This window comes from Scleropages formosus, chromosome 10 (assembly GCF_900964775.1).
Source record: "Scleropages formosus chromosome 10, fSclFor1.1, whole genome shotgun sequence".
Taxonomy (NCBI): domain Eukaryota; kingdom Metazoa; phylum Chordata; class Actinopteri; order Osteoglossiformes; family Osteoglossidae; genus Scleropages; species Scleropages formosus.
This window is the reverse complement of record NC_041815.1, coordinates 104,409-116,508: the sequence shown is the minus strand read 5'-3', so window position 1 is coordinate 116,508 and position 12,100 is coordinate 104,409. Positions and strand designations below refer to the sequence as shown.

Genomic DNA, 12,100 nt, shown 5'->3' with positions numbered 1-12,100 from the left:
ACAAACTCACATTACATATATTTATTATTTGAAAAGATAGACATTCACTTACAATCACAAAGTAGAGCAGACAGTTGTGTGCTTTTAATGCTGATGTAATATTAAAATACCATTACACTAATCAAACCTGACAAACTGGATTCACATAAAAATTATTTTACATTACAAACTGTTTTCTACCTCATCATTTAGGAGTAGTAAAAATGAAACAAAGGAATTTTCTTCTACTCCAAGGTGCAGCAGTTTAAAATCTACAATATATACAACTATCGAAAATAATTAAAAATTACATGATCACAGATAAAGTTACAATAAAAATATTTCAGTGATTGTGAATTATATTTTTCCCCTAGTCACTTTTTCCACTAAACACAATTTTAAACTTACAGGAACCCAAGATAACAGGGCATTAGGTATGGCTGCTGAAACCTATGTAATCTGAGTTTCAGATGAAAAAGTAATCTAGTACTTGAAGAATTTAATCCGTAAAAATAGCAGGCTAAATTGTTTTAAATCATTTAGTTTTTTTAATCCTAAAATGTTGCTATTTGTATTATATATTTTTGTTCCTTTTCATGTGTAACTGAGAAACATGCTTATTTTAAAGGGATTAATGTCTCTTGCTCCTGAAAGCCGTTGCTTTTATGTTTTAAACTGGGTGCAATTCACCCGAAAGGCAGAAAATGATGGCTTAGGGTGATTGTGCTGCTGGATTCCAGGTGAGGTCACAAATTCTAAGTATTGATGACAAATTGTATCCTGAAACACAAACATCAGCAGGTTTAGTGGCTTCCACTACAGGACAGGAACAATTTGTGGGTGTGATGGGGTGGTGGCTGAAGAGAAGAGAAGAGAAGAGAAGAGAAGAGAAGAGAAAAGAGAAGAGAAGAGAAGAGAAGAGAGAAGAGAAGATGGGTTTGGACTGCAATGAATGTGCAGGATCTATTTTGTGGCCAGCAGCCAGTCGAACAAGCTGGATATGGAGTCTTCTTTCTCTTCTCGTAGTTTATAGAACTGCACCACAGCATGAAACAGGTCACCAACCCTCCACCCTTTTTGGGCCACCAGTTGCACAACCTCCAGAAACTGCAACAAATCAAACAGAGATAACTATAATTAGTGGGGGGTGTGGTAGCGCAGTGGGTTGGACTGGGTCCTGCTCTTTGGTGGGTCTGGGGTTCAAGTCCTGCTTGGGGTGCCTTGCGACGGACCGGCCCTGTGTTGCCGGGTTGAGCTCCGGCTCCCTGTGACCCTGTATGGGACAAGCGGTTCAGATAATGTGTGTGTGTGTTTAACTATAATTACATCTGCAGCCCCCATGAAAAAAATGAAAAACCATAGTGTCCCATTTCCAAAACATTACTTGAATCACATATGTAATTACTGTGCTGATATTCCTGGTTCAGAAAGCAGCTGAAATGAACCTCAAATTAACTAATATTCAGATGACAACAGTGATTTTTTGATATTTGTGTAGAGCCATTTAAGTCAGAGGAAGAAGCAACCTACCTTATCCACCCTCTTTACTTGAGACTTCCTAAAATAGATGGTTGGGACACCTAGTTCAGACGCAGCAATCCATTGCAAGGTTGCTCGCAGCTCAGAGTCCACAGAATCGGGATCCAAATCAAAGTTCATTATCAGAAGCTCCCTGTGACTGCTGTTGCATCCTACTGACAGACCAGAAGTGCCCTCTGTAGAAGAAGGAGAAGCAGAGACCTGAAAATTATATAACACTATTTACCCTTGGCTTTACTGCTCTACAGTCTTGTACAGAGAGCAGTGCAAAATTCCTTGAGGAGTCTAGATGGAAAAATTTTGCAATAAATGACTGGTGGAGATATTCACCATCTATGTTCTCTTGGCTGCTCTTCGGGGAATCCTTCTTCTCAACATCTTTACTGAAGAGGGAAGAAATCAGCATTAGATACACAGCTCTGCAGCCTAGGTTTAGAAAAACTGACAACGAGGCGGTCATCATACCTGACAAGTGCGGTTGGGGTAATAATGTCTGAGAATGCTTCCAGGTCTGCCATGCCCAGACTTGATGCGCTGCTGTTCCCATTTCTGGAATTTAAAAAGCTTAGAATTTATACCTTTCATCTCAGCACCCTCGTGGACTCATGGAGTGACCTTCAAGAGCAGGTTGTTGTCCATTAAGTAATGAATAATGTGAACACTAGTTGCTCCTACACAGCATGCTTCCGTTAATAAGTTCCTCTCCAAAGATGAAGAAAAAGCAAAAGCGGGTTATGTTCACCATGCACACAGTTTCTCCAGTTCACAGAGATAAAGTAAATAGGTGGGATGAGGGCCAGGTCATGTCTCATTTGAGGAAACAGGGCCTTTTAACTGCAGAACTTGTTGTTATAAATTCCTTCTCTGAAACACACAAACCATTCACCCTCTTATTCATCCAAGTTTTAACCGAGCAACACTATCAAAAGCTGACCACTGCAAGGTCTATCATACTTTGTGTCTTTTTGTATATTTAAGGGGGGTGCACCTTAATTGGCCTAGTTAATTTTTTAGTATCGAGATAATAACAAATTTTTAGAGCCATACACTTCTTGTGACTCTGTTATACATCAATGAGAAGTGGAGGTCTCTTGTCATAACCCTCCCCGCAGCTCCTCTTGGTACCTTGAGCCTCTCTACTTTTGGCCTGTAGGTAGTCCTGTGGTGTGACGAGGGTTTCAAACATGGTCCAGCAAGCAGCTAACTCCAGTCTCTCAGGGTTGTACGTCTCTTTAGTGGCTCAAGCACAAATCGGGTAACAGGAATGCGTGAAAAACCGAAGCCAAAATAGCGCAATGGGCCAATGGAGGACGGGAAAGCAGTGCTAAGCAACATGATGGGAAGCAGCAAGTACTGACCCCTCGCTTAGTTGGATATAGCTACTGGTCTCCTCGTGCGGGTCTTCATCGGGTGCGATGTGGGACCAACTTCCCGTGCTCTCCTCACTGCTAGCACTGAGAACAAGCTGCTCCTGTTCACCTACTGTGGACACTGCGGCCCTGTCACTCTCACTGCTGGGGAGAGCAAACGGCAACATCACCCTTGAATCAACTCACACAGAATTCCCTCCAGTACTTCTCTTTGTGCTTTGCTTGATCACTGAATGAAATCAGTAAAATTTCCCTGGAATTTAGGCTAACTATTACGTGGCTGCTTACTGATGTTGCTGAGTCATTCGAAAGGTGACACATATGACGCTGCAAATTAATGTTATCCTAATTACAGAATAACATCTCAACAATGCATGTGTTCCTTCCTGGAGCTGGAATTGACACTAATTGATGAATTGGTCAAACTGAATTCAACCCACTAGTCAGAAATCTAAATTCACAGCAATTCCCTCAGATGGATAACACACCGTAAATGTTATCCCTGTGAGATTTAATTTTGAAAGTTACAGCAAGTCCACAATGCAGGCAGGTTTGTGGTTTTGCAAAGAAATAAGAAAAACCACCAGGACAGAAGAGTTTTTGCAATTGTTTTTTCGCATGCTCAGTCTATCAAGACAGATCGAAGGCAAGAGACTGGGAGATAAACTTGCAGCACACTGAAGTTTCCCTTAAGCTCTGCTGGATTTATTTCATTCTTCTACTCACAAGATGAAGCTGTCTCTGGGGGTCGAACACATCATTAAATTATTTTACAGAAGAGGAAAACTCACCTGGAGCAGCTCATTGATTCAGTGCTCTTCTGAGTAGAGGTTTCTTGGGGCAACTCTCTGGGCTGGCCTTTAGTCTTTGTGTCTTCTGTTAAAATGCCCCTGTGATCTCCCTCAATCTGAATGAGAGGCACTTTCCTGGACTGTTGTGATGAGGAACTTGTGCAGGCAGTGTCCCTTCCCATAGTTTTAGATGGCTGGTCCTGACTCCTGTTGCTGCTCCAACATGGCCGTGATTGTTTGAAGCCTCTTCTCCTCTCCCCCACTGGACGAGGTTGCTGTCCAGACGAGGCCTCCTGTGGGCCCCCAAGCACTGACTTTCCACTTTCGACAATATCAGCTGCCAGGCGGTTGGCAAACAGCTCAACGTGTGGTTGTAGGTCACCTGGGACATCCAAGTCCACACTGTCCTCCAGGTCCACAATGATCTTGTTCTTGCGCATTAGGGATTCAATAGAGCTTGACCAGGTCTCATGAATGAGTATATCTGTAATCTGGTCTGTTTGGCCCCTTTGATACAAGCAGGAGTCTGACTTACAAAGGCCTGTTGTGGACACAGTGTTGGTAGGGTAGATATTAAGAGTGTCTCCATGCAGATTTCGGGCAAAGCCATCAAATGAGTTAGCTTTGATTGGGGAGTTTACAGTGAGCCTCGAGTCAGATGAACGGCGATCTGGCACAGATGACTGACGGAAGCAAAAAGGCGTCCTGGGAGATGGAGGCAAGAGACTGTTGCTCCATTCTTTTGTTTTGGACAAGTTATAGTCTTTATTCTCCTTGTCCATATCCTTGAGCATGAACCTATAGAATTCCTCAGTGATGCTTTCTGTACTTGACTGTTTTGAGAGGCAAGTAGACCTCACATTTAGATGGCCATTCTTCTTTGTGACCACCTGTTGCATGGCTGCACTCAGAATGCTGCTGGCATTCTTTCCTGCATAATAGTCTAGCAACAGGTCAAAGCCCCGACCTTCATTTTCCATCTGATTCACCATAAACCTGGAAAACTCATCTGTTATGCTTTCACAGCTCGACTGCTTTGAAATAGAACTACCCCGACTCAAGTTCTGTCCTAGTCGGCTTCCTGGGCCCAGAGTGTGTGACAAGTTGGATGTGTCAGCATCCTCTTCTGGGATACTCTCATAGCTTGCAGCCTTTCCCCGGCTCCAACGCTCCCCAGCTGTGCATTGAAGTCGATTCCTAGGCTGACCTGGTTTGGAGGTATCTACCACACTGAGTTCAGGACAGTTCATGATCTTAGCAGTGACCTCCGAGGCAAACTTAGCAAATGGGTCAGTGGGCTCATCTGGGATCCCTGACTCATCCACTACTCGGTTCACCAGCCTCTCCATCAGCTCTGGTTGTTCCTCTGTCTTGCGTTTGATCTCACTGAGTCTTGGTGGTCGGTGCTTTTTGGTCGCTGTTGAACCACACTGTGGTTCTTTTCTCCTCATTGTTGTGCGACAAGGTAGTAAGTAACTTTCTGCACCTTCACCAACCCCATTTTTGAGGGCACAGAACCAGGGTTGCTTTCCACTTGAGTTCTCCAGACAAATTGCTGCCAGTTCTGTAGCCATGGAAACCACAGTAGTGGCCAGGTCATCTGCAAAGTTAGATACTGGTGATCTAGAGTCTGTGTCCATCTTCATCATAACTCCAATCCCTGATACTGACAAGGATTGTTGAGGGGTCACCTGAGGGGACAATGCAGATGACTTGTGTTCCCAGTCTCTCACTGTTCTGCTTTTGTGCTTCTCAGTACTAGTCATTGTACAATTATGGGTTGAAATTTCTGTTGAAGACTGCTTAAGATCAGAAGAGAACACAGTTAAATCATTCTCTTTTGAACTATTCTGAGTTTGGAGGTATGAACTGTCTTTAATAGAAGCAGCTGTAGTCTGATACTTAAATCTTGCTGTACTGAATGAGTCTGGCAAATCTGTTGCCTGCTCTTCTTCTACATGTTTCTCCTCATTTGTTTCACTGACAATCAATGTTGAATCTGTGCACTGAAACAAATTCTCATTTTCTCTGTTATCTGGGTGACCACATGTGGTAAGACTCTGTAATTGGCTAAATAGCCTCCCGCCTGGATCAGTGACAGCGTCAAATACTCCGGTACTGTCTTCACCCTCTTGTCTATCAACAGACCTATTATTTGATTTGGAAATGTCACAGACTTTCTTTGATGTGATACAAAGAACATCAAATAACAATTTGCTCACACTCTCCAGCAGAAAGCCTTCTGTACTGGGAACTTTGCCGGAGCCTTCGAGTTCTCTCCTTTTCATAGCTTTCTCCAAAGCATACTTAAAAAGATCTTCTGCAATCACATGCGTAAACTCCTCCACCTCATCTTTGTCTGAACAAGGGATCTTAGGATGTGTGATTCCATTCACAATTTTACAGCTGATAGATTCCAGGAAGTCCCTGACACTCTGATCCTCTGGTTTACTGAGTACACCTAATGCCTCTCTGATGAGTACCTTGGCAATACTTGTGCGAGATGCTTCAATACTGGTCCCCTCAGCAACACTGCAGTGTAGGGTGACAGCAGTGAAAGCCTGGGCTGCAGAAAGGAGTCCAGCAGATGGGCAGTATATATCCCCTGGATCACTTCTCTTACCATGCAAACTAGTCTCCTCAGCCAAATCAACAACGGCAAAGGCCCCTGCTAACTGTGCCATGCCACAGAGTGCAGAGGAAACGGAGTAGTCAACATCGTGGTTCTTCTTCTCGTCAATCTCATTTACTGGTCTTGGTTCAAGTGTCAGCTGCTCAGTCATCTGGGGACTGGAAATGGTTCCGATGACATTAGCAGCACAAGCCAGGGCCAGTTCAACAGGTTTTGGGTTGTGTCCTGCTGGCAGGAAACCACAAGTCTCAGGTCTGTGCTCAAGCAGTCGAGGACTATTCCAAGAGTCCTCCTGATCTGAAATATTGTGGGAGGGCATTGTCTCTGGCCATTCTGCTGTTTCCTCATGATTATCAGGACTCTGAACAATAACAATTTTCGGAAGCTCAAAGGAGCAAGTTCGTGTCCGAGGAAGCTCTTCAGAGATAGGATGGCTTTGTACACTTAAAGCTGCTTGGGTGGCAAGCATTGTCTTGTTCTGGGACAAGCACATAAATGCATCCTGGAGTACAGTCTCTGTTACATTGGCGGCATAGTGCATACCACACTCTGTCTGGTTACTGTAGCCTGCTCTTGGTGGCAATGGTCCACATGAACAGGTCCTGTCAATCATCGGAGAAGAGGCACGAATGGTCACCTCTGAGTCCTCACTTCTCTCATGTTCACTTAGACGTCTTCTGTGACCCCTTAGCCTGTTTCCACGCTCCTCAGGGGGAAAGGCCTCTGCAGCATCAGCACTCTCTGCATCTACAGGGATAAATATTCACAGCTGTTCAGGCAAGCATTTAATCTTTTCATCTGTTATAGACACATAATTGGGAGACTGGGTCTGCTTTAAGTGAGCTATCAATCAACTTCAGACCTTAACTGCCGCTGAACCCCAGACAATTTTGGTTCCGTGAATGGTTTTATGTAGACATGATCAGATCAAGAATATTGCATACAAGCAATGGCGAAACGAACCTCATAGTATATACTGGTTCAGATATGAGACAGATATAGGTTAGTGAAAGACTGATGTAATAAAGGCCTGAGAACCTCAGAGCGTTAATCAGTGAGAAAATTATATGCATTGTTATGTTTCATCATAGTTGCTTGGGTTATTTGTATTCAAAGACATATGCACAGAAAGACAGATGCAGATGCAAAAAAACAGACAGACCACCCACACAGAAGCTCACAAAACTGCAGTTGCTTTGTTTATATCATGATTTTATAAAATGTAAATCCCAATATGATTTCTCCTCAGTTAATAATGTAATGTGTATTGCAGATGGCCATTAATTAGAATTACAACTGGATAGTTCAGGTACAATTATGGTAAAGATTATGGTGCAGGTGACTGGTACAAATATGGAGTATAGCTGGTGTCTGAGACCATTTCGGACTGCGTCTTCTTCACTGTCAAAGTACTCTGACGCTGTCAGGAAGTCATCCTCGATGGAGGACAGGGAGCGATTGGTGTCATCCTCAACACGTTGACCTGCCAGTTGGCTGTGGGGCTGTTTCTCCTGGCTCTCCAAGCCAATCAGGAATTTATTAACTTCAAAGACAATGCTACTAGGCTGAGGACTTTGCTGTCTTCCCCCATGCTGGACCAGACAAATCCCTACACATGGGTTCTGTGAAGAGAAACCATTGTAAAGAAATACATGGCAGTGACCTAAAGTACAGTACACTAAAACAGATATTTTGCAATAATAATAACAAATGATGATTACACACTATTTCAACAACTGTTTCAACACATTATCTCTGACCTCTTTAAATGCAGCACTGCTATTCACTGACATAGGGTCATTCACCTGGTGGTAAACAGGGTCCAGCGAGCCAGAGCTGGGAGATTCCAGTCCACTGAGAAGAAGGATTTCATTCTCCTTTGGCTGGTTTACACTGAGGGAATCAATGAGTTTGGGCAAGTTTGGAGACACAGAGGCCAGTTTCTGTAGAAAAGGTGGGTAAAGTTACAGTCACTGTAACAACCTATCTGTCACAACCTATCTGTCAGTCATTTTCATGCAAAAAAACAGCACTCCCCCTAGAGAATGAATAACCAAATGTGAATTGGTAAATGGGCTGAATACCAAGAAAACTATTGTCCACCAAACGGGACAATAGCGAACATATGAGAGGTGTTCTGAAAATGTGTAAAGAAAAAGGATTTGTACCTTGATGCAGCTGTCATCATGTTTATCCACTCTGTGCCGGTCCAAATTTACAAAGCAGATCTGAAATCAGAAAACCACATGTTCAACTCTGTCATATGTAAAAGGGACAATCATCCCTTCTAACATGATATATTTTGATAATCACAAGTTTAAGGACCACAAAGAGAAAATCACAGTCATCAGCATTCTCTATGGAAGCAGCTGCCAGTTGTGAAAAATTTGGCTTTCTATACCATGCTCATAACTTTCTTTGATTAGCGCAATCATTCAGATGAAACATCAAAAAAGTGACTTAGATTAGACACAAATTTCCAGTCTTCCTCTCCATGTTCATTGTGAATGAATGAAACACTTAGAGCAGTAAAAACTAATAGACGTGAAACGTAGGGGTTCTCTGTCATTTTTTCAGTAGGTCCATGGGAACCCTACTGGCTTTTGGTTTATAAAGTTCCTGGCCTGCTTTTATCTGACGTTCATGCCAGGTATATGCTGTTCTTTACAAGGCTTATTCACTCATTCAGTTCACAGATAGCATCTTGCTTTATGGCTACTTCTGCTCTTCAGATTATATCTGCAAGGTGATTGCCTTAAAATAAATATGATTGCACACTGTATCTTCTACCCATCTCTTGACTTTGCCAATGTTATCAAGACAGACAGGTGGGAAAAGCTGCCAAACATCATAACATGTGACATGCAATAGAGTGCATTTCCATTGAAGGTAATAAAAAAAAAAAAAGAAAACTAAAGCAATACCACTAAATGGTTCTGAAAGTATCAACAGCTTCCAGTGATTCTGGTTGAACAGGTACTAAGTGCACCATCAGTAAAGTTCATTATTTAGTGCTTTAGTTTCCATCTTTACCACTCATGCACATACCTCATCCTACTCAGGATGTATCATACCCTGATAACCACAACAGCAGCACATCTAACTCCAAATGCATGTCATATCCTGACATCCTATTGCTAAAAGGAATGGATCACACTTATTCTTTGACATAGATTATTTTCAACGGTTTGCACAGTTTTTCCACTTCCTGCAAACAAGCCTCTAAGACTGGTTGTCTCTTGTTTTTCATTTCTTGACGAATGTTCTTAGCCAGTCGCTGTCATCCTCTAGGCTTTAACACGCTTGCATTTCCTGTGTTGGCTCGTGCTCACGTTACATGGCAGCTGTATGCTCCAAAGCCAGATGACATGTGACTGAGCCGGCAGATTACATGTGTCTGTGTCATATCTGCTTTACCGCTCTTTTCTGAGCCGACCATCCTCATAACCCACTGTCTTCTTTTAACCAGCCACTTTACACTTGTCTCTAGGACCTCATTTTCATTATCCTTCTCATTCAAGTGGGTGGGTGGTTCCTCCTTAACCCTCTGTGTAGAACATTATATTCATATTTTAGTGTGTGATATTAATCATTAATTAAGGTATAATAATAATCATCTACATCTATTGTGTGTGGATCATGTTTTTCCATATCTTCCATATTTTCCTGTTCAGGATGTGTCCCTCATCATCTTGCTCACCTCAGGGTTGATGGGATGTGATCTTCATCCTTCTCTGAGTAGGACAAGATTTTCCTTATTATTTTGCCACAACTACTGGAAAAGCTGAATGTTTTGTGTATAACTGCTTTACTCCCTTTTGATTTATACCTCACAAAAAGTCCTGAATGTAAACTACCATGAAGAACCAAAACAGCTTGAGTTTGAGAAAAAGGATGACATGAAATTATTCACAGTTAGTTAAAATGAAAAATGATGCAGCCAATGCAGTTAAAAATGTCTTCAGCGTGTCCATATGCAGCAAGCGTAGCTCAGATTCTCTACTACTATTGTCCCATTACTTCACATTCATTCTACTGTCCATATAAAGGTGTGTGGCGTAGCATCCTTTGGTGAAACAGAGACAAAAAGCTGGAGTCACTCACGTCCACTACAGGACATGAAGAGCACATGCTAAAGATAATTTAACTTTCACTACATCAGCTGCTCAGTTTGAACCAACACATTTTTTTATCTTAACTGACTGTGACTAAAATTAGTTTGGTGGCACCTTAGGGTTTCATAGAAATGGCTGAGTGTGCTGACACTCTACAAAAAAACTAATTTGAAAGTAATATGTGTTGTAATTTGTGGAGTTTTCGCGTCTTTGCTTATGCTCATTTTTAACAGCAAAGTGACACTTCACAAAGCCAGATGCTGGCTGCGGAACAAATCTGTTTCACGGGGCCTTGCTTCAGCAGGCACTCAGTGATCTAGCAAATCAACACCTGTGCATGACAATACCGCAGTCAGAACCCAGTCAGCGCCTCCATAAAAGTGCACCTTCAGCCAATCAGGGGACATGAATAAATCAACATTAGAAAAGCAAAAAGGCACACCATAGAAGCTGTTTTAATCTCTCATCCTTTGGATTACAGCAATACGTGTTGTTCGCACTTGTATACAAAATGCACCTTGTAACCGTCTTCCCCCGCAAGTTCTGAAAAACATTGAAACACAGTCCACATGTACCACCAAAAACTCCACAAAGAAATTCCATTTTAAAAATGAAAAGCATAATCACACTACACAAGTGGGAAGAAAATAAAGTGTGCTATCTAGCTTTTTACTATTGCTTTGCTTTAGTCAAGTTTATTTTCAGTGTTATGATATTTTGTTCAGATCTTCTGGTGAGCTACAAAGCCATCTTTAAAATGAACACTGTGATATTATAAATGTCACAGTTCAAGAGCCATAATGAACTATGATCAAAATTTAATTAAATCACCATTTTAACAGTAACGCTCACATTTTAACAAGACTGAGTATATCACATGCAGTGAAAAGACCCAAGGTTAACGGCCAGTGGGATTCAGGGACTTTTCATACAAATCACCCTAGGGAGTGGGCTAAGAGTCATCAGTGCGTGTTGCTAAACCTGTAAAATAATGCATGAGATGAGCATTATGAAAACCACAGATGTAATATTGTCCTTCCACAAAATATTTATTAATCTGTTTTGCTTGAACGTCACCATTGTGCTCAAGTGATTATAGGGACCCTTGGTCCTCCGCATTAATGCAATGATCAGGCTTGAATCCTCCTTCCCAGTCAACAGACAGAATTCAATCTTATGAGATTGGCCCTGCAAGGATTAAAGCTTGAACAAAGATAGCCTCATATAAACCCAATGCAGAGATCATGATGTTCTCCAAGGACTGCCCCCAGGCCTGTCCTACACTGATGGGAGCAATAGAGTCAACTTGTCCTGAAGCATCTGTGCATATAATCTCATTAAACTCAAGGGGTTGCTCTAATTACACAAACTTGGCCCTCATCCAAAAGCTTACACAGAAATACACACATCATCCCTGTGAGGCACACTTCCAAGTGTATGTTGACAATGTGTAACAGCACTCACAAGCAAGGGGCATTGCTCTTTTCACTCCAGTAGAAGGAAGTAGAGCAGCAACAAATGGTAAGGATCCATTGAACTTCTACACTGCCCCCAACACCACACACTGAACAGTAATCAATAACACATTCTCAATTGATTAATTTAGCTGCCACTTTTCTCCAAAGCCACTTACAGTGTAAAGGTTACAATTACTTACCCATTTACATAGCTGGG

At 42.1% G+C, this 12,100-nt stretch overlaps 1 protein-coding gene across 5 annotated transcripts in view; it reads right to left on the bottom strand.

Annotated features, from left to right (window-relative positions):
- Positions 1–329: 329 nt before the first annotated feature.
- The window catches only part of sphkap (SPHK1 interactor, AKAP domain containing), an 85,344-nt gene continuing 73,573 nt past the window's right edge, over positions 330–12,100 (bottom strand). For 2 of the 5 annotated variants that reach the window (XM_018732074.2, XM_018732076.2), the window contains 9 exons: positions 8,480–8,539; positions 8,117–8,254; positions 7,690–7,933; positions 3,680–7,058; positions 2,877–3,032; positions 1,984–2,067; positions 1,849–1,901; positions 1,510–1,694; positions 330–1,086 (listed from right to left, as the gene is read on the bottom strand). In XM_018732074.2, coding sequence (XP_018587590.2) covers positions 943–1,086; positions 1,510–1,694; positions 1,849–1,901; positions 1,984–2,067; positions 2,877–3,032; positions 3,680–7,058; positions 7,690–7,933; positions 8,117–8,254; positions 8,480–8,539 — 4,443 coding nt within the window. In that variant the 3' untranslated portion in view covers positions 330–942. The remainder of the gene's footprint in view (positions 1,087–1,509; positions 1,695–1,848; positions 1,902–1,983; positions 2,068–2,876; positions 3,033–3,679; positions 7,059–7,689; positions 7,934–8,116; positions 8,255–8,479; positions 8,540–12,100) is intronic. The other 3 variants (XM_018732075.2, XM_018732078.2, XM_018732077.2) reach the window with 2 other exon arrangements.